The sequence below is a fragment of the Lagenorhynchus albirostris genome, chromosome 4, assembly GCF_949774975.1.
Source record: "Lagenorhynchus albirostris chromosome 4, mLagAlb1.1, whole genome shotgun sequence".
Taxonomy (NCBI): domain Eukaryota; kingdom Metazoa; phylum Chordata; class Mammalia; order Artiodactyla; family Delphinidae; genus Lagenorhynchus; species Lagenorhynchus albirostris.
This window is the reverse complement of record NC_083098.1, coordinates 36,473,623-36,500,114: the sequence shown is the minus strand read 5'-3', so window position 1 is coordinate 36,500,114 and position 26,492 is coordinate 36,473,623. Positions and strand designations below refer to the sequence as shown.

Below are 26,492 nucleotides of genomic sequence, written 5' to 3'. Positions count from 1 at the left end.
TGGAATCCATATCCAAGTAGTTTGGCTCCAATCCATGCCCTTAACTATGACACCTACATTATATTGCCTTTCATTTTTTTTTAGAGTTGACTTTGGAAGCACTTTGGTTGGGTATTGACGAAAATGCATTCCAGGCTAAAGGATTGAGAGAAAAGACATAGAGGCAAGAAACGGTGCAAGATTTAGTAGGGGTAGCTGGGCCTTTGGTTCAAGGAGATCTGGTAGAGGCAAAGGAACTTGACCTCACTGTGTTGTCAGTTTATCCTTCTGTGGGGCTGCTGGATGCAGAGTCATCCATATGAAGTGCTTAAAACAGTACTGGGTACATAGGAAGAGCTCAGTAGGTGGTGGTAGGAGTGATTAGAGTTAAAATTTGAGCTGGGCTTTAAGGAACAAGGTAGGGCTATCAAAATGAGCAGGTAGAGTTGCTGAGGAGACAGGAAGACCCGAAACAGGCTCCCGTGTATTGGAGTACCCTTGAGCATGTGGGTGGGATCAGATCAAAGGGATCACGAATGCCCAGTTACGATGTTCTAGGTGAATAAAGCCCTAAACATTTGATTTTCAAGTGTTAGACAAATGAAGAGCCTAGGGAAAGAAAGCATTTGCTTGGGGGTTGTTGAACTTTTAAAAACTGGTTTGCCAAGGTGAGGAGCCACCGACCGCCCTTCCCATCCCTGCCTGATGGCACAGGGGCATCCTGCTCACCCCTGAAGAGCAGCTTTCCCATAGTTTGGCAACCCCTGGTGTAAATATTTCATTTTATAAAAGCTTATGCTCTCGGAAATACTTTACTGCCTCCCCCCAATACATCCCCCCCCTTTTAATTCCCAAAGCACTTGCTTATTCCCTCTTGATTGTCACAGCAACCTCGTGAGTTAGGCAGGGCAGTTGGCACGAATCACCATTTTACATGCCATGGAACTGAGTCTCTAAGAAGTTTAATGATTTAAGTTCATAAGTGGTAGAGCTGGGGGCACGAAACCAGGACCCTTAACTTCTAGTTCCAGTAGTCTTTCTGCCACACAGTGTGTTTTCTGTGGAGTCATAACCCTTTGAGTAACACTTTTTTTTTTTTTTTTTTGCGGTACGCAGGCCTCTCACTGTTGTGGCCTCTCCTGTTGCGGAGCACAGGCTCCGGATGCGCAGGCTCAGCGGCCATGGCTCACGGGCCCAGCCGCTCCACGGCATGTGGGATCCTCCCGGACCAGGGCACGAACCCGTGTCCCCTGCATCGGCAGGCGGACTCTCAACCACTGCGCCACCAGGGAAGCCCTCCAGTTGCTTTCTTGTCTCTCCAGGCTTGGGTTGTGACCCTCCTGCCCATGTCTCCCAGCCCCCCTGCTGTCACCCAGGCCCTTTAGCGAGGATTTTCCCCTGTGCTCCTGGTGCCCACACCTCCAGTCTCAGCACTTCTCCTTGGCATTGTCCTCTGTGTGTTTCTCCAGGTGGGAAATGCTTTGAGGGTGGGGTCATTTGTCTCACACTTGTTGGTCCTTTGTGTATAGCACAGGTGAGGACTGGGGAAAACGGGGCTATTTCTTGCACTGTGCTCAGCTTGAGAGTTCTTACCCTGTTCACTTTGATCTGGAGTCTGAAAGATAACCTCTAATAAATGTTGGAGCAGAGGGGGAAAACTATTTGATGTGAGACTCAATCTTCTATTTTAGGACACTTAGATGGGAAGAAGCCACTAAATTCAATAATTTTTTAGAGGAATTGTTTGACTTACCATTTTCAGCCTATTTATTTCCCAGGTAATTTTAGGTATTGTTATGTGTGGATTTGAAAATAAGCAACATAATCTTATTACTAGGTGTTCTCAGTAGAGTTCCAGCCTTAAATTGCTGTGCTTTTCAGTACTGAGTTTAGAGATTAATCAGGTGGTTTTATGTACTATAAGAGTTGGAAAGTAATGGTTTTTTATGTATCTGTCGTGTATATAGGTGTTTTCCTCTGTACTAAATAAGACACCAGATTTCCTTTAGTATATGGGACGAAGTGAGACAGTAGCATTGACATATATACCCTACCAAATGTAAAATAGATAGCTAGTGGGAAGCTGCTGCATAGCACAGGAAGATCAGGTCGGTGCTTTGTGATGACCTAGACGGGTGGGATAGGGAGGGTGGGAGGGAGTCTCAAGAGAGAGTGGGTATGGGGATATATGTATACATATAGCTGATTCACTTTGTTGCACAGCAGAAACTAACACAACATTGTAAAGCATTTATACTCCAATAAAGATGTGAAAAAAAATAAAAGAAATATATAAGTGGTACTTACATTAAAATTGCTGTTAGTCTCAAAGGATTCTCAATTTTGAATATTTTGCCATTGAGTGATTCACATTTTTGGGAATGAGCCAGCCATTTTGGGTAGAGGCAGTAGCTCCTCTAGACTACTTGGGTATCATTAATTGGTATCCTAGTAACTTAAGAATTATTGACCCTGAAAATGCCCAACTGGCAGCCTGGGTTTAATTTTCTGGTAAGATTAATTATCTTGCAGTAAAGGGTAAAACAGAGACACCAGGGTCCTTTATGTCCCTTATGTTCTCTCAAGATTCCAGTGAATTAGTTGCTAAGACGAGGGAAAACACTGGTGGTGTTGTTCTGAACCTAATTGAGTCCTTTATTATGTTATGACTCACCTATAGTTCACAGATTTATTCCGTGCAAGTCATATAAAATAACTACACTGTGGTTTGTTTTGCTTCCTTGGTTCATGTTTCTCGCGATCTGTCAGGCCGCTGTTGCCAATCCCAGGCTTTGGCAGGAGCCCGTGCAGCAAAGAGGAGACCATCCCAGGTCGGCAGTGAGTCTGCCTCATGCTTTGTTCCCTCAGGCAGGCGTGCTTTTCACCATCTCTTGGAGGGAACTGAAGATGTTCATTCTGTATGTGGGGCTATGTTCCACATAAAAAGAGACCTTTCTCTTCAAAATGGGTGTGTTTCCCAATCTCTTGTTCCCTCCTTTGGGAGAGAAGGAAGCTTTAAAGTCAGTGCTGGAGGGCGCTCACGTGGAGGTGTCTTGTATGGTGTGTTGATTGAGTTGCAACATCTGAAAATTAGTAAGATTTCACACTGAAATCTGGATTTTGATTCTTTTTTTTCTTAAAATGCTGGAAGCATTGGCAACGTAGGACTTGTATTCCTGAAGAACAGTAGTTGGCTTGCCCCAGCCCTCCTGCGCCCCTCCTGTCACTTGCCTGGGCCCTGTGAGTGAGAAGTACAGAATCGATTCTCTGTCCTTGTGATTATGCCTCGCTCTGGGCAAATCCAAGAGATGAGAACCCAGACGTGCAAAAGACATATCTTTTCAGAAAGGTTTATACTGCAGCATGTTTAATGGCATCTAATTAAACTAAAAAGCGTTGATTTTCAAACTTTAAATGAAATTATATAAAGTAGGTCCTACTTGGTTTCTTTATCTTTTTGCCCTTGTTTCCAAATGTGAAGATGTTTTCCTATAAACCTTTAAATGTGTGATTTAGACACTTGTTCATATTTTAGTTAAAGAAAAAAACCCACAAGGTTATTAGCCTACTTGACAACTGCCCCACCTTTTTAACATCTTTTTTTTTTTTAAGGTTTTTGCTGCTTCCAGAAACAGTGGAACATGGATTCTTATCCTCCTTGTCACCAAGTAGAAATGTGCTCGGTTAGTTTTTTTTTCTGTGTGTGACAAGGGAGTGGATAGTCACTATGCTCTTTTCTACTCTAAAATATTATGGTTCTTTTTTAAAAAAGAGTTTGAATTCTAGCAATTGAACTGTGATGCTGTTTCCTATACCAAGTCCATTAGCATATTCTTTAGTACCTTTTATTCTAAATTACTTTTCTTGTTTTTATAGTGACTAATAGGAAGTTGGTTTTCAACACCCATTCAGCAAACAAGAGCTGCTTTCCTTCCTTTGATCTTAGCAACATATATATCCTTTTGTTTTTATATTGTGAAGGGGCTTTTATTGGTTGCAACAGGGAGGGTGGACACAATGGCTCTGGCTCCTGTGGGGACTCCAGAGACTCCCTCACCCCCCACCCCCCGCCCCCCTCACTGCCAAGGAACTGGTCTTAGCAATAGGGATCCTGTAGTTATATAGACAACTCATGTTTAAGTTTCCATAGTGTACAGGTTCTATAGGGTGTAATTTTCTATACTTGTACAAGTATACTTAATTAGTATAAGGTACTGTTAAGAACTGGAGTGTGATTGTTTTTGGAGAATTTCCAAACTGTTCTTTTTTTGTTGGATGTCATTTTTACTCCTAGCAATATCATTGCTGGGAATTTTGATGTCTTAATAATTTTATAACTAGGGATGAATAATAAGTATATAATAGAACATGTAATCCACAGAATGCTAAAAACTCTGGATGTTGTTGGAGGGTAGGAAGATATACTTGAAGATTTTGGGGAGGTGGGGTGGAGCGCTGATTAGATGGGACTTTTAGGCATTATAGGTAGTAGTTAAGAGCATGGATTTTGTTGTTGTTGTTTTGATATTTATTTATTTATTTGGCTGTGTTGGATGTTCGTTGCGGCACGTGGGATCTTTATTATTATTTTTTTTTTTGCGGTACGCGGGCCTCTCCCGTTGCGGAGCACAGGCTCCTGACGCGCAGGCTCAGCGGCCACGGCTCACGGGCCTAGCTGCTCCGCGGCATGTGGGATCCTCCCGGACCAGGGCACGAACCCGTGTCCCCTGCATCGGCAGGCGGACTCTCAACCACTGCGCCACCAGGGAAGCCCTACGCGGGATCTTTTAGTTGAGGCTTGTGGGATCTTTTAGCTGTGGTTTGTGAGATCTAGTTCCTTGACCAGAGATCGAACCCAGGCCCCCTGCATTGGGAGCACAGAGTGTTAGCCACTGGACACCAGGGAAGTCCCAAAAGCATGGATTTTGGATTAAGGAAGATTTGGGTTTGAATCTTGTCTTTACCTGGAATTAGCTGTTAGACCACAGGCAAATTATTTAACTATTAAAAATTACTGCTTGAGGGTTTCCCTGGTGGCGCAGTGGTTGAGAGTCTGCCTGCCGATGGAGGGCACACGGGTTCGTGGCCCGGTCCGGGAAGATCCCACATGCCGCAGAGCGGCTGCGCCCATGAGCCATGGCCGCTGAGCCTGCGCGTCAGGAGCCTGTGCTCCGCAACGGAAGAGGCCACAACAGTGAGAGGCCTGCGTACCGCAAAAAAAAAAAAAAAAAAAAAAAAAATTACTGCTTGAGCCTCAGTTTCTTATCTTTAAAATAGAAACAATAATAAAATCTTAAAGTAGTTGTCAGGCTTAAATAAGAAAATGTTTATGAAACCCTTAGATCAGTGATTGGCATATAGTAAATATTTAATAAACAGATTCTATATCACATCATTATAGTTATTTTAACACTGAATGTCTGAGTAGATGTAGTGGATTTATTTCTTTGCCTTAGCTTAGAATCTGAAGTTTAGGTAGCTGAAAAGTTTTGAATATTAAGGCTTTAAGGAAATATTAAGTGGGAGGTAATGTTTCTAATGAATAACTGGAATCAGAACACTTGGGCTCATTTTCTTCCACCATTAAGCGGGACATTTCTACCTGAACCACAGGGCTGTTGTGAAAATGAAATGGGATATATTTGCCTAGCATATAGTAGACTGGGATATTCCACCTTCCCTTGACAGTAAAAGCAAATTTCACACTGTGGGAAAAGTGTATATTACCCATCTTCAGGTTATCTTTATTGACTTTACAACTATGTTTAGTAGTCACCAGGGTCTTAAGAAGTATCCTAATGGTTTGCGTTGGTTTGATGGTGTTTCTGTAAGCTGTTTTGGTGAAGTAATGAAATTCTGTATCATGGGTTTAATTTTATTCATGTTTAAAAATATGATGCTTTTTAAAATAAGAGACTTGAATAAATATTTTGTGCCACTAATAATGTATTGAGTACCTGCTGCATTTTCAGGATTCCAGAATTGTACTAGTTGTTGTGAGAACTATAGGGGGCTTTCAGTTGTATTTGGGCATCATGAAACATATGGAAAAAAGATTATTGTACTGAATTGCACATCTTAATTTTGTGTTCTGGGTGACAGATCCAGTAAGGAAAGGCATGAGTAGGCGTATTCTCATGTAATTTGTGAAGGATGGACAACACTTGTGTAAGCCAATAAAGTAGGATGATTTTACAAGGTAGGAGAATCACTACAGCTTTACTAAAAAAACATCAACAAGATGTCCCAAGACGTTCCATTCAGCATTTGGCTTAAATAGCATTGATTAGTACATGAACTTCCAAGAGAGTATATGGGCACCAATCTTTATGTATCTTAATGTGAGTTAGAAAACATATATACACCAGCATATCAAACCCAGGATTTCATAAATATTGTTACTTAGGATCAGGCCAAGTAAAAAAGTGAGTTGAGAGTAACTTGATTTAAAGAAAACAGTACAGGTAGTATTGCAATATGGTATCACTGTCAGGGTAGTGTGGAATTGACTGGAGTTTGGGTAAAACTGTTTTAGACTAGACTTTGAGTCATGGAGGAGAGAATTAGGAAGTTCAGTTAGAGATGGGGCAATGTCACAGAAGAAAAATAAGCTGATGCCTCGACGTGACTTAAAATTTTCTTTGCCTTTGCCAATGAAGGGGCTTTTCATGCTTGGAAAACTTTCCTCAGTTCAGAACTGAGTTTTGTTCATTATTTTCTTGCCCCCTTCCTCCACCCCCTCCATCCAACTGGTGCTTAATAAATGTTTCTACTACTGACAGCTGTTACTGCTACTCCTGCTGCTAATGCCATATTGTAGACATTTTTGAGTGAGGAGTATCTATTTTAGAAGGCTTTTATGATAATACTGTATGACATGTGTTGCTGACTATGCCAGCAGATTGTCCTGCAAGTTCTTAGGTATGTAGGATTTGAAGGAGAATGGGCTCAACTCTGAACATTTTCAGGAGTAAAAACAGTACAAGGGGCCGTAGATTTTCTTCAGACAGAATAGGGTAGAACCATCACTGCATGGTAATGAAGATATAGCTGATTTTTATAAGAGCATTACAGCCTGTGTTTTACTTCCCTTGCTTTCAGACCTAATAATTATTTATTGATTGGCACTGTGGGATAGATCGTGGCATTCATCCTTAAGAGCGTCTCATGCCAGAAGCCTCAGAATGGAGACATTCTCAATAATGCTCTAGTAGTTGGTTAAATAAACCCCAGGGTTTGGCTTTCTAATGGCCCATCATTGCCCCATAAAGGGACAGTCATGTAGAAGGGCAGTGCTAAATGGCCAGTTCTTGCTTTCTCCTCTTGGGCCTGGAACTCGTCTCATGGGAAGCTTTTTTGCACTTTCTCCATGTTCTATAGGTGGCTTGACGTGAGCGCAGTCTCAAGCCCTCAAGGCTTATCAGCACTTGCCTGTTGGACAGCACCACAGCCCCTGCCCTGGCTCCCACCATCCCCTAGTCCCCGGGCCCAGGGTCCAGTCTCTACAAATCATCATGTTTTCCCCACATTAATTCAGAATTTATTAAATACATATTGCAGATACAGGTGTCCAATAGGTGATGGCTTCTTTCACTGTTTAAAGGTAAATCAAAAAAACAACAAAAAAGATAAATCAGAGAGAGGTGCAAGCAAGGATTGTACTATATAGTTACCAAAAGATATAAAATTTGTTGTCATTCATTCCTTTAGCATTCTTTTCCCCTTTCCAGTGGAAGTTTTCCTAGATGTTCATTAAATAAAAGTTGTGTTTGTGTGATGGGTTGGAGAAGTGGGGAAGTTTAGTAGAATGATAGAAAGGAAAAAAAGACTGAGGCGTGTGTGTCATGGTAAGATTAATATTTGAATAAAAATGATGTTTGTATTTTATTGAGAATGTACTGTGTATCAGGCACTGTGCTTAAGCTGTTTTCATGCAGTGAGCTTCATAGTTGGTCCCTGGCAGAGCCAAGTCTGGAAGCTGGTGTGTCCAACTCAGAACTTTGCTCATAAGTACTACCGTGCAAGGCCAGAACCACTGAGGATGACTTGGAGGAATATCTGAGGTTTTTGAGAATTCCCCAATTTGCAAAGACTGCACAGAGTTCTCCAATAAGCTGCAATAAAAAGCTTGACTTCACAGGAATTATTGTATGTAACTGGGCAAGTAGCTAGTGATGAGCTATGGTGAGAAGTGTGTTTCAGGGTGTTGAGTTCATGTTTGCAGCTAAAGCAGGATTATGAATCCAAGCATGTTATGGAATTTTAGGGCTATTGTTAAATCTAGTCAAGGACCTTTTGGATGTATTTTTAGTGGCCATTGGTATCACCCAGGCTTTTCTGCTTCTGTCAGCTCCGGGTAGAGACTTGATGAGAGCAGTAGGTCAGCTTGCCCTTTGTAGCTGGAACTCGGTTCCCATAAAAGGTTTTTGAAAACATGTGTTTCTAATATGTCAAGATTGGTTTGGCCAAAAAGAAAATTGTAGCCTGATTTGTTTAAAGGAACAAAAATATCTACATGCCCAAGTTTGAATGCACAGAACATGGTTCAATTCTTAGTTGACTTTTATGCCTTTTAATATTTTGACTTTTATTTCCTGTCAGTGTGCTATATATAAAGTAAAATTACACGCAGAACACATATACTACCTATAAAAGTTTCATTTTTATTAGGTTTTTTCCTATGTATAAAATTACAGTATTATGAACTACTTTTAGTGTTAATGAGTAACCTCAGTAAATTACCAAGATGGCTATGTTGAGGGATGCATAAAAAACTTAGGAAACTTAAGATCATTTGTTTTGAAATTCATGATGTTGGAATTACTTAAATGAATTTTTGTTCTCTAGACTTCTTAGGTTCCTTTGCCATCGATCCATGTCTGTGTGTGTGTGTCTGTCTTTGTATTTTTGTTTATGAGGTTGGGCTATAATGTGAGCATGAAAGTTACCCTACCTACTCTGTGAATAAATTGCCTTTATATCTTATTTTACTAACAAATATTTACACATAATACTTTGTGATAGAAAATGTTACATAGAAAATGTTAAGCTGAATGGGATTTTTAGTTCAGACACATCCTCACGTGTAGTTGTACAGACAGCATTACTTACTAGGTGGGGTTTAATAGGATCTCCTGCTGGCTTCAGTATTTTGAATCCTGTAGATGGTTATATCGACCTTTAAAGCTAAGTGAAGATTAAGCCATTTGGGGGGGTTTCCACATCCCTGGTTTTTCGGGGAGATGGGAAGAGTGGAGGATTGCCCATTTCATAAAGCCGTGTGTGTTTTTAAACTGTGAGCATGGTGCTTTGCACAAGTCAAAACTGCCAAAGGGACAGATGTTGCCAATTTCAAACGTACAGGGGGAAGGCAAATATTGCTAAGCAACGGTGTACTTGAGAGAGCGTTTTTAGGAGCAGAGCCAGGGGAGTTGTGTCTGGGAGCACTCGCTGCTGCTTATGGTTCAGTACAAGGGAAGAGATTAAAAGTTCTTTCCTGTCAGGGCCGCCATTGCAGCTGCCAGCACAAAATACAGTGACCTAGTGGCACCGATTAGGGCTGGCAAGGGGATGTATGGAAGCAGGAAAGCCTTTTTGCCATGTAGGAAGGCAGTAAGACATGTTCACGGAGGTAAGTGCCCCAGTGCACAGCTGCCCCACAGTAAGTACCAGTGAGTGCAAGCCTGAGGTTCAGGTGGGGAAGACCGAGGCCGCAAAGGGAAACCTCTCTTTCTCCCCCTCTTTCTCTCCCCCCCTTCTGCTTCCTCCCTTCCCCACTTCCCTTCTTTCCTCTCTCCCTCCTTCCCTCCTTGTTTTCTCTTTTGCCTCCTCTGTTAGGGGCTAACATCAAAGAAGGGAAGGATCTGAATAAACTCTAGTTGAGTGCTGCTGTGTGCGTGCCCTTACAAACAAGGTAAATAAGCTTTCTAGCCACAGGCATTCAGCCCTCCCATGTCCCCTCCCTTCGTGTACACTTGACAGGTAACAGACAGGTGGTGTGGTGTGGCTTTTTTTTTTTCCTTTTGGCTGCCCCTAGAGACTTGGAATATCTCTTGAGATTTGCACTGGTTGTTGGTTTGGATTATGGATTTTCCTTTCTCTCCCTCTCTGTCTCTTTCTAATGAAATAATGGAGTAAGAGCAGAGAAAGTATAATATAGTTTTCTATCGCAAATCACAGCACATTTTTGGCAGTGCATTTTAAAGAAATTAAAAACATTTTAAAATAAGCAATTCCTTACCAGTCAGATATTTTGTCCCTCTTTCAAACTCTCTTCTTGAACTTCTGGATCACTGGCAAACATTGATGGTTTCTTTTGTCTTCCCAAAGTAAAGGTACAGATCGAAGATATTGGCAGCATAAAAACTTAAATATGTTTGTATACAGGTGTGCATTCCCCCCTCCCCTTCTCTCTCTCTCTCTCCCTCTCTCCACCCCCCCCCACCTCCCGCCATCCCTTTTGGCTTTTATTGCTTTGTTTTTGTTTTTTGGCAGACAAATAGAATTTAGGTCAAATATAAAAGATTGTGAGCGCCTACCCAAGTTTTAGCACATGTCATATTGATTTCTACAGTCTAGGAATATTTAGAAGTGTTCTTACTTAAGTGCAAGCAGGTGTAGTAGATAAATTTTAATGTTTAATGTTCTTGTAGCTTTGTGGGTCTCATTAATTTATTCAGCATAGTTTGTGGTCACATAGTCCGTATCTATCTGGGGTGTAAATTTATGTGATGAAAGGCTAATTAGAGAACATGACAGTGTTTCCATTTTTTTTTCCCCCTCAAAAAATAGAATTTGTTTAAGGTTAAGCAGTAGTGTATCTTCCATCAGCAAGAGAGATCAGAAATTGGGCAGAAGTAACGAGAAAGCAGGGAGAACCCTCAGGTTGTTATAGCGTAAACTCTTCATTGATTGATTTAAATTTAGGTTATGCCTTTTGGCTTTTCAAAGTAGGAACTATGTCATAAAATGAGTTGGAGATCTGTTACACTCAGACTTAGGAAGCAAGAGAGTTTTCCAGTGATTTATGTTCCTCACAGGTTTTTGTTTTTGGTTTTAAAGACCGTGCTCTAGTTAGAAGAAACTGTTTTATTTGTCCTACAAAACGCTTTTGAGAGAATCTTACTAAGGAGATGATTTTCTGACATTCAGATGCTTCTTAAAAGTTTTGCCTAAAAGAGAGAAAAACAGATTCAGATTAAGACTTACCTGCTCAGAGGCCAATCTAATACTTTTCAGGTTCATTTAATGCTACTTGGTAGACAGCATTATCGTGACGATATTAATAATACTACTTATTAAGAGGATTTGGCTGGCTGTATACCAATTAAAGAACTTGTTCAAAGGATTTTTGTAATTGGCCCGTGCCCCTCCCCTTTCCCCAAACTGGCAATGTGATTATGATAATGTCAGAGAAAAAGTAAAGTAGGTTCCAGGAGCCTTTTCCCTGGCGGGGCATGGGCCAGGTGTGTGGAATAGTCAGGAGGGCCACAGTTGGATTGATGTACAACTGAGATATAATTTACCTCTGCTGGATTGACCCTCCTGTCCCTTAAAGGCAATTTTCAAGAGGAGTTGCTTTTGTTGTTTCTATCAGAATCATGGCCTATTTTTTGTATTCTCTCTTCTCTGGCACCTAGATTCTGCATTCTAGAAAGTGTAGAAGGAAAAGGAGAACATAGGAACGACAGTAAATGCAAGAATATTGGGAGTTAGGACAAACGTGGTTGAGTTATACCGTGCCTTAAAACACTCAAAACGTTGGAGTCTTGGTTTAAGGACTCCGGATTAAAGTCAAAAGAGTACTTTTAAAACTTCATTGCATGTGTGTGTGTGAGGGGATGAGAGAGAGTCAGAAAGACTTCGAGAGAAGTATATTGAGATGGAGAAAGATGGGCGGAGAGTCACTGACTGCTACATGTTTTCAAAATGAGTATAAACGTATTGTTTCCTACTGTAACTTTTAAAATTGTGGTCTGTGTAAGATGTGATAGAATTGTGGTAGATGTACTACGAAATGCTTAATGCTTTTAAATTCAGCAGGTATTAGAGCACATTTATTTTACAAGCAAAGGGAATTTTCTCCTTGGCACAGATTAAATACTTATTTAAAATAAATTCAAGAATAGTTCTTTTATGTATATTTATCTGGCCTGTCCCTTGTATTTATTTTTAAAAAATACTGGCACTTGTTGAGTGACTGTTTATTTAAAACTTTGTTATTAAACATATTTTCTTTCATTTTGCTGGTTCAGTAAATCACTTTATGAGATGAGCTTTCCTAGAAGTCTCATGCAGTTTGTTTATACTTTGACCAAACTTACATACAAAGATAATGCAGGAAAAAGAAAAGATTATTAAATCTACTTGAGGTTCGGTGACATTAGTAAGGTTTCCTTTTCTTTGTAAAGAATCTGGTTTTTAATAAATTATAGAAAAGTAAAATAGTCTCTTAAATTTAGGTGCTCATTGATATGATTAAATAAGTGATTTATAACTACCATGATGTTATATTAAATAATTATACTTTCTCGAACGATCTTTGGCCCTTTTTCTAGGTCCTGGCAAGTAATCTGTTTGTTACCCAATATTAAAGACCAAAAAAAAAAAAAAGGAATTTACTTATTCAGAATTAAGATATAAAGGGCAAGGCCATCTTTATTTGCCTTCTCTCCTCTGTGTTTATTATAGTATCAGTAATCCCCAGGGCAGTTTGAAGCTCAGATTGTTTCCTCAGAGTATATATTGCCTCTTGCCTACTGCTTCAGTAATTTTCTTTCCTTTTTTTTCCTCTGGGTTCTGTTTTTTTGTTTTTAAAAATCATGATGCCAGGAGACAGACAACCAACACCTAGCCCAGAGGAACTGTTGAGATTACCACTGGAATAAGTCCAGGATAAAAATCTTTATGTCCTTTCAGACAAAGCGTGGATTAAATGGCTTATCTTATTCATATGACTTCAGTTTCTTTCAACCTCATCCAGAAACCGATGGAAAGTTCCCCCCCCCCGTGCCTCTGTAGTCTTCACTTATGCCTAGCTATTAAAAAAAAAAAAAATGTCCAGGCACCCTATGAAACACAGAATTAGACATGGTTCCCGAACATTGTTTGCCACTTAAATTTGATAGACACACTCAAAAAGGAGCAGTAATACAGGTTTATGCATCTATAAATTCTGTCATGGTTGACAAAGTAATTTAGTAGTGTTGTTTTAGACTCAGAATCATCCCTTAATATGATCTGTGAGAGAGTACTTGTGTGTGCGTGTTGTGTGTGTTTGTGTGCATCTGTGTGTGTGAGGTGGGGAGAGAACAGAGTAGGATGGGAATGGAGTAAGCATGGTCACAAAACACTTCAGTTTAACACCCTCCCTGCAGTGGTATATTTTAATTGAAAGACTGCTTGTGCTTTGCAAATCAATGTACCCACTCAAAAATCAAAATTTAATTCCTCTTAAAAAAAAAACCGTAAAAGTTGTTTTAGTGAGTAGAATTGGTTACGGAAGGGGAGTTAGGTCATGTAGTTTGGACCATTTGAAAGAACTTGTCAGTTTATTATCACTGGAATGGAACCACTGTCTAGACTTGTTCTTTGTGATGTCTTTTTCTTTTTTTAAAGCAGTGCTTTTTAGCCAGTCTTACTAAATCATTCATGGTTGCTATGCCCACAATGGGCTTCGTGGGGTCTCATGTGATCTTCTGTAAAGGCACAGTGTTTTCAAGTCTTAAAACACTGGGGATTTCTGATTCTTTATTACACTGTGAATGGTAATAGTTCACAGTCAAACGTTAGAAAGTTGGTGAATAACTGAGATTAGATATATTTACCCTCAAACAGTGGTAAGTTATCTGCATTTGTTTTTCATCTAGGTACTTTGTTTTTAAGTCTGTTTAAACCTATCTCAGGTACACCCCACCCTTGTCACTTTTACACCAAGAAGCTATTTGACATATTGTCATAAAGAATATTTACTGAAAACATTTCTGCATATAATGCAGCAACATAAATATTTTTTTTTTTTTAGTGTTTCAGTTTTCTCCCCCCCAACCCCGTAAATTTATTTATTTATTTTTTGTTTGTGTTGGGTCTTCGTTGCTGCGCACGGGCTTTCTCTAAGTTGCGGCGAGCAGGGGCTACTCTTCATTAAAGTGCACGGTCTTCTCACTGGGGTGGCTTGTTGCGGAGCACGGGCTCCAGGCGCGTGGACTTCAGTAGTTGTGGCTCGCGGCTCTAGAGCACAGGCTCAGTAGTTGTGGCGCATGGGCTTAGTTGCTCCACAGCATGTGGAATCTTCCTGGACCAGGACTCGAACCCGTGTCCCCTTCATTGGCAGGTGGATTCTTAACCATTGTGCCACCAGGGAAGTTCCTAAATAGTATTTTTTAAAATAAAAACTATTTCATGTGACTCTGTAGAAGCCTTACAAATATATTAAAATTTATATATACTCATGTGGTCTCAGGAAGTATAGTAATACAATAAATGAAACCAGCACTTTTATTACTCCCCTAATATTCCTTTGTATATTTATATAAAGTAAGTGTTATATATGTGGGGAACAGCTACTCATGGTTCTATTTTTATTTATTTAAACCAGATCTTAAGAACTAGATCCTAGGTTTCATGACTAAAAGATGCCCTCTTTTAATAGAGATCAAAACAGAATTTCCAGAATATTTTAGGTAGTTCAGTTAATACAAATTATGAGCTTTTGTACATTTTATATACTTTAGAAAAATAAATTCTTTATGACACTAAAGCAAATTGCTTCACTGGTAAAATCAGAGTAACTGGAAAGCAACAATAAACTCTCTAGTTACCCACATTAATCTTTAAAGTACCTATAGTTCAAAATACTTCTTCCTGTAAGGGTTTAAATTTCAGTAATGATACTTAGGGTCTTTTTTTTCTTTTCATTTTTTAGCCTGTTTTTGCTCTAGCTGGTGAAAGGCAGGGAGATAACATAGTTCGCTTATAGAGGAGTTTACCTAAAGGTGAACTTTATAAGCATTTGTGTGTGTTAACTCTCATTTAATAAGTGAATTGGGGTGCTAGCACATCTTCCAAGCTTCCAGCATTCTCTTTCTGCATTTATCCTGGAATATTTCTTGATCTTCAGTCTCAAGGAGATACACCCTTCCTTTACCCCACCCAAGCATGCCCAATGTACCCTTCCCCCAACAATCATGATCTGACGTTACTGTCACATCAGAAACCGTTCTCTGAGAAACTCACATCCTCAAATTGTACTTAGGCAACTACTCCTTGGGTGAAAAACATCTCATTGAGTTGATGGTGGTGATAGAATTTCATTTTTTTTTTTTTCAGTTGAGGATTTCTGTATCTTCAAAAACAAAACAGCCTTGTTCTGTGAAGTTGCCTAGAGTTTTGCATATTTGAGCAAACACACATTGCTTCCAATATACAGGAAAAAATGGAGAATTCACTATAAATATTCCATAATTACTTTTTGTCTAGCTCATGTTTGTGAATTCTGTCAGAGATGCCATGAGATGGCAAGATCAGGTTCATTCATTTGACAAATATTACTTGCATGTCTGTGTTTGTCCAGAATTATGTTAAGGCCCTGGGAGATACTGGGATGAATAAAGCCAATCCCTGCCTACAGGAAACCGTTCCGGCGGAGACAGATTAGAGCACCATGGGTTACCATTTGGAGTTGAAGATGGGTGCAGAGTCAAGGTGAAGGAAGACTTGCAGGAAAGGACAGCCAGTGTTTTTTTTTTTTTAATAAATTTATTTATTTTATTATTTATTTAGGCTGTGTTGGGTCTTTTGTTGCTGTGCATGGGCTTTCTCTAGTTGTGGTGAGCAGGGGCTACTCTTCGTTGCAGTGCACGGTCTTCTCATCGCGATGGCTTCTCGTTGCGGAGCACAGGCTCTAGGCACATGGGCTTCAGTAGCTGTGGCACACAGGCTCTAGAGCACAGGCTCAGTAGTTGTGGCGTATGGGCTGAGCTGCTCCGCAGCATGTGGGATCTTCCCGGACCAGGGCTTGAACCCGTGTCCCCTGCATTGGCAGGCGGATTCTTAACCACTGCGCCACCAGGGAAGCCCCAGCCAGTGTTTGTGACACCCATGTTTCCAGACTGCTGCCCCTTTTCTATTTCCTTCAACATGAGTAGAATTGCTTGGTCTTTCCACAGTAAATTTTTGTTGGATGATAGCTGTAGGTGACCTGTAGATTTCTCATCATTTAAAATAATCTTGTCCTTCATCAATCTCTTTCCTCTTCTCCTTGAAACATTTACTTGGAGAACTATAGAGATTTCTGCAGTTAGCATAACAGTAATTGTGGTAGCCTCCATGCCTGGCAGACCAGTTTGGCATTAAAAAAGAGGCTTCCAGGGAACACGTAATTCCTTGCTACATATTGAAGCTTATCACCTTTAAAAAAAATAATACTACCCCAAACCCTGCCATTATTTGAAGATATTTGAGTAGAGATTCAGGGTGTTTAGGTGTTTAATTTTTTGAAGGGAGAGTTTGACGGTTAAAATTGGTTTGCATTATAATACTATTCATCTTTAGGAAAACTGTTAAGAGTATCTTAGTCTCTGTTTTCTGACCCATTATCCTTCCTTCCATATTAACAATCTATAGCTTTCCTTTTTTTTTTTTGTACTATAAGTGTGTCCATAAATCTGCCCAGGGATTTAAAAAATTCTTACCTAAAATACTGGGTGTGGAAGTAGATGTTTAGATAGTTGCCCAAAGGGCATGACACTTCTGAAGAAGTAATACTGTTAGAACCTTGTGCCTTTTTCAGCCCGGGTAGGCATACCCAAGCAGTATGAGCGAGTTCTTGGAATAGGCCTAGCTATTTAGGTAATTTACTTTGTATTCACAGAATAAAATTGATTTTATGCCAGAACCTTGCTCAGGCAGGCCTTTTGGTTTCCTCCTCTAATCTGTCTCTGGGAAGTGCTGATTATTGCATCTTCATGATAAGTGCTTAAGTTTATTTGTGAGGCATTAGCTTTAACGTGCATTGTCTTATTTCTTCCTCACAACAATCCTATGAGGCTTTGTCTATTTCAAAGATATTTGCCCAGTATTTAAGCATGACTGATTAAAAAAGAGAGAGAGCCCACCCCTACCCCCACCCCAAATACATCTCTTTCAAGGGCTTTGTAGCATTCTAGTTTGGGAAGCAAGAGTGAACTAGCCAGCAAATAGGGCCAGACACCAAGTCCTAGGTTTTCCCAGGAGCACCTCACAGGAAGGCTGACTGTAAATCTAGGAACAATTCAGTGTGCTGAGTGTTACATGAGGCAAGCCCAGAGCTCCGAGGAGGAAGCTGTGGACAGATTCATATAGACGTGTGTTTGGGAGAAGGAAAGTTACATAGAAGAATGCTAATAGAGAGTAAACACAAATGTGGCAGAGACCTTTGAGTAAAAATTTTTATCCTTAATTTTTAAAATCTCAATCTAATTTTTGTATTTTCCTTTATAATTACATAATATACTTAATAATGCAGAATTTAAAAAGATATACAGTGAAAATCTTCCATTACTCTGGCCCTCCAGCCACTTAGTTTTCGTTTCTAGGAGTAATTAATGTTACAGATTTCTTGTGTTATTCCCAATGGTATTTTATGCATAATAAGTAACAACATATATATTCTCTTCTGATGTCACCTTTTCATTTCAAATCCTGGCATGTATTGCACCTGGTTTTTTCCCTCCCCCTTAACAGTATAGCTTGGAGATTACCCAAATCATTGCATGAAGAGCACCCTCATTCTTTGTCATGGCTGTGTAGTATTTCTGCCTAAGGGGCATGTAACACAGTTTTCTTAGCCAATTACCTCTAGATGGGAGTTTAGAGTTTTTCCAGTACCTTACTATTTGGAGACTAGGCTGAAGTGAATAACTTTGTGCGTATATCTTTTTGTACATGTAGGAGCTGGTGCTAGAGGTAAAATTGCTGGGTCAGAGCATGAGAAAATAGAATCTGGTGGCTCCTGCCAAATTGCTATCTTCAGCGATTGTGCTGTTTTACCCTCCCACCAACCACGGTATTTGAGCGCCGATTTCCCCACATCTATCTCATAGACACAGAATTGTCCGTCTTTCTTTTTTTGTTTTGCCAATCTGATATGTGAAAAATAGTTTCTAAGAGTAGTCTTAATGTTTTGAAGGAGAAAACAATGCAAAACAATTTCCTTTTTGTCCTCGTGTGTTTATTTCTGTGTAGTTTGTTAATTAAGATGTTGGCTTATATTTCAAAGAAGCTACTGTATTTAGAAAGTCTCTAATGCTTTAAAAATTGGGAATTTGTTTTCATATTCTGAGTTTGGAGGCTGAAAAGTGTACCAGCAAATGTTGATTGGTTGCCTCTGTGCGGCAGGCAGCGTGTGATTGGTGATTTAGCAAGGCAGAGCTGGCCCCTGCAGTCATGGAACTGGTAATCTAGGAGAAGCAGAGATGGTGGGACATGAGGCAGTTTGACAGCCATGGGAGCACATGCACAGTTTTGGGAGTGAGAGAGTCAAGGAATATTTTCCAGAAGATGGTCTTTAATCTGCCACTCAGAGTCTGAGTAGGAGTTTTCCCAACACAGGTGGGAGAGGGAAATGGGCTCCAGGCAGGGGCAAGAAGAGTGTGCCTTATCTAGTTAGTTTGGGATAGGTGAGCAGCAAGTAGATACTATAGACTGAACCATAGTCCAAAAGTTGACATATGTTAGAAGAAAAATAGCACGAGAATTTGTTTAATCTTTTAAAACATAAAATGAGAGAGAACCTATTGGGGTTTCTTTAAAAGCTGTCACACCAGTGAAGACTGCCTTGATAATGTTGGCCCCATGTATTTATTTCACATATCAGTGCCTCCTGATAGTTTTTTTTTTTGCGGTACGCGGGCCTCTCACTGTTGTGGCCTCTCCTGTTGCGGAGCACAGGCTCCGGACGCGCAGGCCCAGCGGCCACGGCTCACGGGCCCAGCCGCTCCGCGGCATGTGGGATCTTCCCGGACCGGGGCACGAACCCGTGTCCCCTGCATCGGCAGGTGGACTCTCAACCACTGCGCCACCAGGGGAGCCCCTCCTGATAGTTTTTATGTTTATTTATTGATTGATTTATGGCTGCGTTGAATCTTCACTGCTGCGCGCTTGCTTTCTCTAGTTGTGGCGAGCGGGGGCTAGTCTTCATTGTGGTGCGTGGGCCTCTCACTGCAGTGACTTCTCGTTGAGCATGGGCTTTAGGCGCACGGGCTTCAGTAGTTGTGACATGTGGGCTCAGTAGTTGTGGCGCATGGGCTTAGTTGCTCCTTGGCAGTGGGAATGTTCCCGGACCAGGGCTCAAACCCATGTCCCCTGAATTGGCAGGCAGATTCTTAACAACTGCGCCACAAGGGAAGTCCCTCCTGTTAGTTTTTAAAGGTTCACACTTGACCTTCATACCAACCCTGTGAAGCGGTTAGGATTGGTAATATTATCCCTTTATTGCCATGAGGAGATAGTCCCAGGGAAGTTGAATCTTAGCCAGCATTGCAAGAACCAGTCCTCGGCAGAGCCAGAACTAGAATCCAAGATCTTTTGACTTCCCTCGTCAGCAGTCTGCCTTTGTGCTCCCTGCAGTTCTGGTTAGTGATAACTAAGCCTTTTTGAGAACAGCATTGTTAAAAAAAGTGCTGCTCTGTTGAAACTTAAGAGGCTTAAAACACAGTATTGCCAGAGCCTCCTGGTCTTAACGGTGAGGTATATTTCTTCCGTCCGGCTCTTTTTAGCTTATTAAAACAAACTGTGTTGTGCTTAGAAGACATTTACTGACATATTTTATTTTGGTATCAGTGCATTTCCTTAGGATCACACAATATCATTCCAAGAGGAGTGAAAAATCAGACCGAGGCCAGCATCGCTGCCTTTCTGGTCTGAAGTACCCGCAGTAATAAGAGGCAGTTAAGTCTGAATACCAACTTCTTTGCACAAACACAGGGAAAACAGTACTCTTTGAAAATGGTTTTGGTCATGCATACGACAACTGGGATCATATCTCCTCCTTAAATACTAATCTGTCTGTCTCTTGCCTGAAGTTGAGGTTTTTGGAAAAGTCGTGTAGCAACATTCGGAAGTCAAGCTCAGTCACTTGAGAGCGTTGTGTGACCTTGGACATGTAACTTAATTTCTTTAGAATTCAGTCTTCATTTTAAAAACTGGGGGTTATACCACAAAGATTGATGTGAGAATGAAATGGAGCATTACGCAGGATTCCCTCAAATTTTTATTTCATTTTTCAGTGTCTGTAATAAGGGACGTATCTACAGTTGATGCGTACATTTAGTGCCATAGCTTTTCCCCTTCCAAGTTAATGATGGTGCATTTTACAATAGATGGTATCAAACGGAGGAAATGTGTGAGAATTTAATGCAGTATCAAGTACAATATGTATTCAATAAGTAGCTACTATTTTTTTTATTATTATTGAATAGGATTATGGTTCCTGTGTTAAGGCCATACCCCATGGGGAAGTGAGGGCTGCGCTGGGAGTTCCGTGTATATACAGGATACCGTATGTGTGAGGTAGCCGAGCTGCCCTCCTCTAGGAACCTAGATGTTGAAGATGGGAGACAACAGTGTGATTTGTGGTTGTGAGTGTCTAAAGTCAGTGCCTCTGACCCTGAAGGTGCGCTAGACAGGGGGGACCTGCAAACTAGAGCTTCTGCATTCATGCAGTTAGCACAGATTGTTTTTGTTGCTGCTTTTTAATCATCCCTTGTTCTTTGAAGAAGTCTTACCTAAAGATCTTCAGCCTTAACTTGGCTGAGCTTCAGAGAGGCTGATTATTTACTCCTTGGCCACAGTGTTGAAGGGAGAGCCTGGCTTCTCTGAGTAGGGGTGGCATTACTCAGCTGGGGACCCTGTGAGGAAAGTGGATTTTAAGGAAGGGGATTAAGCCATAATGGTTTGTTGAACTGCCCCTCCCTTTTTGGAAAGTCTCCTTCCAGTGGCAGACTTGGAGGTGCCAAGTTGTACTTTTTAAAACGAGGCAGCCGGTCCTTATGGATCTTCCTCTGCAAACAGCTGAGATACCTACTGTACTCTAGTTTGAGTCTCTAATTTGGGTCAGGGAAGAGTGGGGATATGAATCTTGGGTGGATGGAACATAAAATAGGCTCATACTATACAGACGATCTGGTAAACGCCCCCCCCGACCCTTTTTTTTTTTTTTTTGGTACACGAGCCTCTCACGGTTGTGGCCTCTCCCATTGCGGAGCACAGGCTCTGGACGCGCAGGCTCAGCGGCCATGGCTCACGGGCCCAGCCGCTCCGTGGCACGTGGAATCTTCCCGGACCGGGGCACGAACCCTCGTCCCCTGCATCGGCAGGCAGACTCTCAACCACTGCGCCACCAGGGAAGGGCCCCCCCCCCTTTTAAATAAAGCTGTAAGGCATACCTTGGTACACACAGAAGTATTTAGAGGTAAAAGGGCATTAACTCTAACTCTCTAACTTACTCTTGAATGGCTCAGTGTAGATGTGTGGGTGGAGGGCAGGGAGAGAAAAATAGAAAGCAAACTGTGGTAGAATGCCAGCATTTGGGGAATCTGAGTGAAGGGTTTGTAGGAATTTCTTTTACTGTTTTTATTATTTTTCTGTAAGTGTGAAGCTCTTTCCAAAGAAAAAGTTGAAAATACCTTGAGCATCTTTCCATGCAAGTACACGCATTTACGTTATTTTATGATCATTTCCAGTTATTTGCCATTATAAACAGTGCTGCATGGAGAGCTTTACATATGATATATCCTCATGTATTTGGAATGGAATTCTGACACCCCTTTGAAATACTCCCACTTTCATAATGGACCTGATAAGAAAATTCACAGTACATTAACCAATTAATGCTTGAGCCTTAGACTTTAGTTAGAAATTTAAACGGGTTAAATGGTGACTGTTGAGCAATATTTATCTTACCCTGATACCAATAAACAATAATCTTTGGAAAAAATTTCTTCAGTCCTGGTTCATCTCATGTAATAAAATTTTAGGGAAAAAAATGAATCTTTTAGTGACATAAAACGTCTTGGCTAAGGGTTGATGGCTTGAGTAGTAATGAAGATCAAAAAGTCTTTGAATGTCCTGAAGTTGTAGCTTCCTGACTCCATTCTTTTGGAAGTAGTGGGCAAATCTTTTTTGCCCTCATTTCAACTGTGCCTCACTGTTTCGTTGATTGCCGTATTTTTTTTTTTTTTTTGGCTGCATTGGGTCTTTGTTGCTGTGCGTGGGCTTTCTCTAGTTGCTGCGCACGGGCTTTCTCTAGTTGCAGCAAGCGGGGGCTACTCTTCGTTGCGGTGCTCGGGCTTCTCATTGCGGTGGCCTCTCCCGTTGAGGAGCGCAGGCTCTAGGCGCGCAGGCCTCAGTAGTTGTGGCACGCAGCCTCAGTAGTTGTGGCTTGCAGGCTCAGTTGCTCCGCAGCATGTGGGATCCTCCTGGACCAGGGATCGAACCTATGTCCCCTGCAGTGGCAGGCGGATTCTTAACCACTGCGCCAGCAGGGAAGTCCCTCAAAAAATTTTTAAATTGAAGCATAGCTGATTTACAATGTTGTGTTAATTCTGCTGTACAGCAAAGTGATTCAGTTGTACATACATATACATTCTTTTTTTAAATATTCTTTTCCCTTATGGTTTATCATAGGTTATTGAATATAGGTCTCTGTGCTATACAGTAGGACCTTGTTGTTTATCCATTCTGTATATCAAAGCTTATTACATCTTCCAATCCCAGCATCCCACTCCATCCCTCCCCTAACCCCGTCCCCCCATGACTGCCAGATATTGTAACTGGATTCTCATTCTTATTCCAGCAGCAGATAGGATGAGGGGACTATTTAACCAGAGTCAGGAGTCATATGCTCTGTTCTGTTGATTAACTTTCAACTCCTAATTGTTGTTGTTCCTAATGACGCGTGTGAAAGATTAAAACCGTAGGATATAATTACATTTTACCCGCAGGTCAAAACAGCATTCATTGTTTCTGACATTTGTGCTATAATATTTGGTCCAGTTTTTAGGCATTCTTTAATAGTCTTGAAAAACAAAAATTGGGTAAGCAGGTCCTGTTGTTGACATGCATAATGCATAAAGGCAGGTCCAGTAGGGCCAGCAGAGAAAGGGGATACCCTTGATTCTTTGGTTATACCTCCTAACTTCCAGACCCTAACTCAAAAATAGCAAACTGCAAACATTTCAATAAAATCATCTCCATGAAATTTACATGTTTTAAAACCAGACCTAGGCAGGTCAAATTGCATCTGAATTTTGTCGTGTCCATTAGATTCAATTCCAGGAGAGTGTGAATGCTGTATGCTCTTTTCCCTTTTCCTTAAAGAAACTGGAATGAGGGAAATGGTGGATTAATAAACCCTAGATCAGGAATTAACAACCAATGCTGTATTAAATTACACTCAAATTAGAGATGAGAGCCCTGAAAAGAACCCTTTTCCATCTACACTCTGGCTGTGAGGCAAGTATTGGACCAACTGACTGGGAAGAACAGTGCTTTCTTCACAGCAGGGGCAGTAATGGGAGGGGTGTGTTGTACAGGAGTTGCCCAGGGCACTTGGCTCATGAATTGACACACAGCGAAAGCTGATATTCCATTAAAAATTGTGAAGTCAGGGGATTTGTTCCATATCTCTAGTTAAGGAAAAGTGATTTTTTTTTAAAAAAGATTTTACTTTTCCATTTTCTTTGTACTTAAAAATGTAAAGACTGTAAAATGACATTTCCTAGAAACTATGGTTGTGATACTAACAACAGCAGCTGTCATTTGTTTAGCTGGGGATAAGCAAGGTGATCTTTCCTTTAAGACCCTAGGTAATCTCCTCTCTCCCTAGGGTCTGTCTCTGGAGAACTATTGTGTGTGTGTGTGTGTGTGTGTGTGTGTGTGTGTGTGTGTGTGTGTGTGTGTGTGTGTGTGTGTGTGTGTGTGTGTGTGTGTGTGTGTGTGTGTGTGTGTGTGTGTGTGTGTGTGCGTGCGCGCATAAGATGGAAATGCTGACTTCAAGTAGGGCTAGAATTTAAAATGAATTTTTGGCAGGTAAAATTTCTAATATTTTAGAATATTACTATAATATTACCATAAAATCTATCCTTGATAGGATGCTGGCCTCCTTCCTGTGGGCTCAGTAAGATGTTCAGAGTGATTGCCACCTTCATGTTCACGTAACTTGGCTCACTGGACAGATGTTGCTATAAAGCAGCAAACTAACACCACCTTCACTTTTGTTATATCTGTTATTCCCCTAGATTTACTAATGTACTAATTGTCTTTAATATACATATTTTCTACCAGAAGCTTTTGACCTAAGGGTCATAATTCGTCTGTCATTGTCTCCAGCAGAAACCTTTCCTGCACGATTAGGTCAGGTTAATCTCTCTGGTTTTATTTCATCCAGAAGGTGAAGTTTCTCCTATTTAGCTCGTAAGAGGTGGGCCCTGAGGTGATTCTACTTACAAGAGTGTTGCTGTATTAATTAATACCAGCATTCTAGTTGTTTTTTGTTTGTGTGCTAATCTTTTTCTTGCTTTTCCTGTTCAGCAGACCTACTCCAGTGAAGTCCATTGTGTTGAAGAGATTCTGAAGGTGAGCTTATTGTTATTATTTCTCGCTTAAAGAAATACTTAAGTAGGCAGACATATATTCATTTTCTTTGACTTCAATGAACAGTTGCCATTCTGAACTCCTTTAAACAGCTTCTCCCCTCATACCTCCCAAAGCAAAATAAACCAGAATAATAACAAAGGGAGTCTTAGGACATTATTGAACTATCTGACAGATTTTAATTGAAATGAAGTCTACAAACTGCGAGGCATTTGGACCAGAGTCTTACGACATCTCCCTTAAGCTTTTCTGGCTGTCTGTAGAGACCCTGGAGAATTGCTCACCTCCCAGAGAGTAGATGCCCTGTGTTGCTGCAGCAGGGGGCACCAGGGGTTAAGTAGTGCTTGGTTTTCACCTCTTGGTGTTTTATAAGTGACACTTTATATGTTTGGCCTTATCGTCAGTGAGACCATGAATTTTTAAAGAGATAAAAAGAAAAATAGTAGAAAGTAAATGGACATCTTTACACCTACCTTGAAAGGGTTATTTTTTGCTCTTGTTGATTGAGACCATGCCAGGAACATTTGTGCTGCTTCTACAAATACATCATTGAATCCATTATCCATTTGTTCAGTTTTCCTTGCACGAGGATGACAGATTCCTTTTAGAATTCAGTTCCAGGAAAATAAATAAATTCTCCTGATGAACCGGCTTGCTTTCTTTTTATCAGAGAAGAATTATGTAAACTGTTATGTGTCCCATTTTGGCTTTAACTTCCAGGAAATCTAGAGCTAAATTTAATGCTCAAATACAGTAATTGTAATGACTGAGAGTTTTGTTTATTTCTCATTCCTCCTCTGTGGCTCTTAATTTTCTTCCATGTCACTTTTAATGATACTCTTACTTTACCTTTTGCTATAAGATTTCTGATTTTTGTTTTCTGTTTTTTTTTGGAAGTAGGAGAGATATGACACATGTACCTATTAATTTTTATCCCCACTGCATACTTTTTCCTCAAAATATGCTTACCCAATTTTTTCCTTTAAGTTTTCATTGCAAAGTATTAAGTGAGGTGGTGCTGAAACCAGTAATTAAGTATATTGGTTACCTTCTCATTTGTGCAATTTTTGACAAAGGTGGTATCTAGCCAGATGTTTGGAAAACAGTTCCATTATTTTTGTCTTACAATCTTCGGTATCCTACTTTTGTAGTTAGAGTTTTCTAAGAAAGAAATACCTCTAAGGAAACATACTTTGTATTGCTGAAAATGAGAAATTTTTGCCAACCAGCAAGTAAGATTAATAATAAGATATCTTGATCAAGCTTTTGTTTTATCCTCTCCCTCTGGTATTTCTGAAATTCTTTGGTAAGATGTCATAAAAGAAACAAACGACTTAGTTATGAAATAATAGCCTTAGCATTTTCTCTGAAATTGTGTGTGATTTGTTCCATGGTTATTTCAAAAGTAAATGCAACAATGTAGATTAGTTGTCTCCTGCATGTGTCAAATGCTTCTGTTAACGTTTTGATGTGTTAATATATGACTTGTTGAGTCCTTTATGTAAGGTGATAGTATTAGAACATCAGGCAAGCATTTTTAATTTAATAAACTCGTCCATCCTCCCTCCCCTCTCAGCCAACATCACTTTAATGAGTTCTTGCTTACCTGGAAATGCTTGAAAGTCGATGGTTAATGCGAGCCACAGGTGAGTGTTTTCACTTGGAAGTCTTAAAGAGAGAGAGTAAATCGCAGGATGTCCTGGACTGAAGAGGGGCATGGGTCTCTGCTTTGTGGAGACTTAGAATCTGTCCCCTTCTCTTCTCTTTTGGGGCCTCAGTTAAGTCACATGTACTCCTTGGACTTCAGTTTCCTCATGGGTAAAATGAAGGCCCTGGGCTGGTAGATAGTAGATGACTCTAGGGTCAAATCCAGCTCTCACTCT

General features: G+C 40.5%; 1 protein-coding gene across 10 annotated transcripts in view; it reads left to right on the top strand.

The window, feature by feature from the left end:
- The window catches only part of AFF1 (ALF transcription elongation factor 1), a 206,640-nt gene that overhangs the window by 127,119 nt on the left and 53,029 nt on the right, over window positions 1-26,492 (top strand). For 7 of the 10 annotated variants that reach the window (XM_060147848.1, XM_060147852.1, XM_060147846.1 and 4 more), the window contains one exon: window positions 24,547-24,591. In XM_060147848.1, the coding sequence (XP_060003831.1) occupies window positions 24,547-24,591 (45 nt within the window). Of the gene's footprint in view, window positions 1-1,167; window positions 1,449-24,546; window positions 24,592-26,492 lie in introns of those variants that run through there. The other 3 variants (XM_060147853.1, XM_060147849.1, XM_060147856.1) reach the window with 2 other exon arrangements.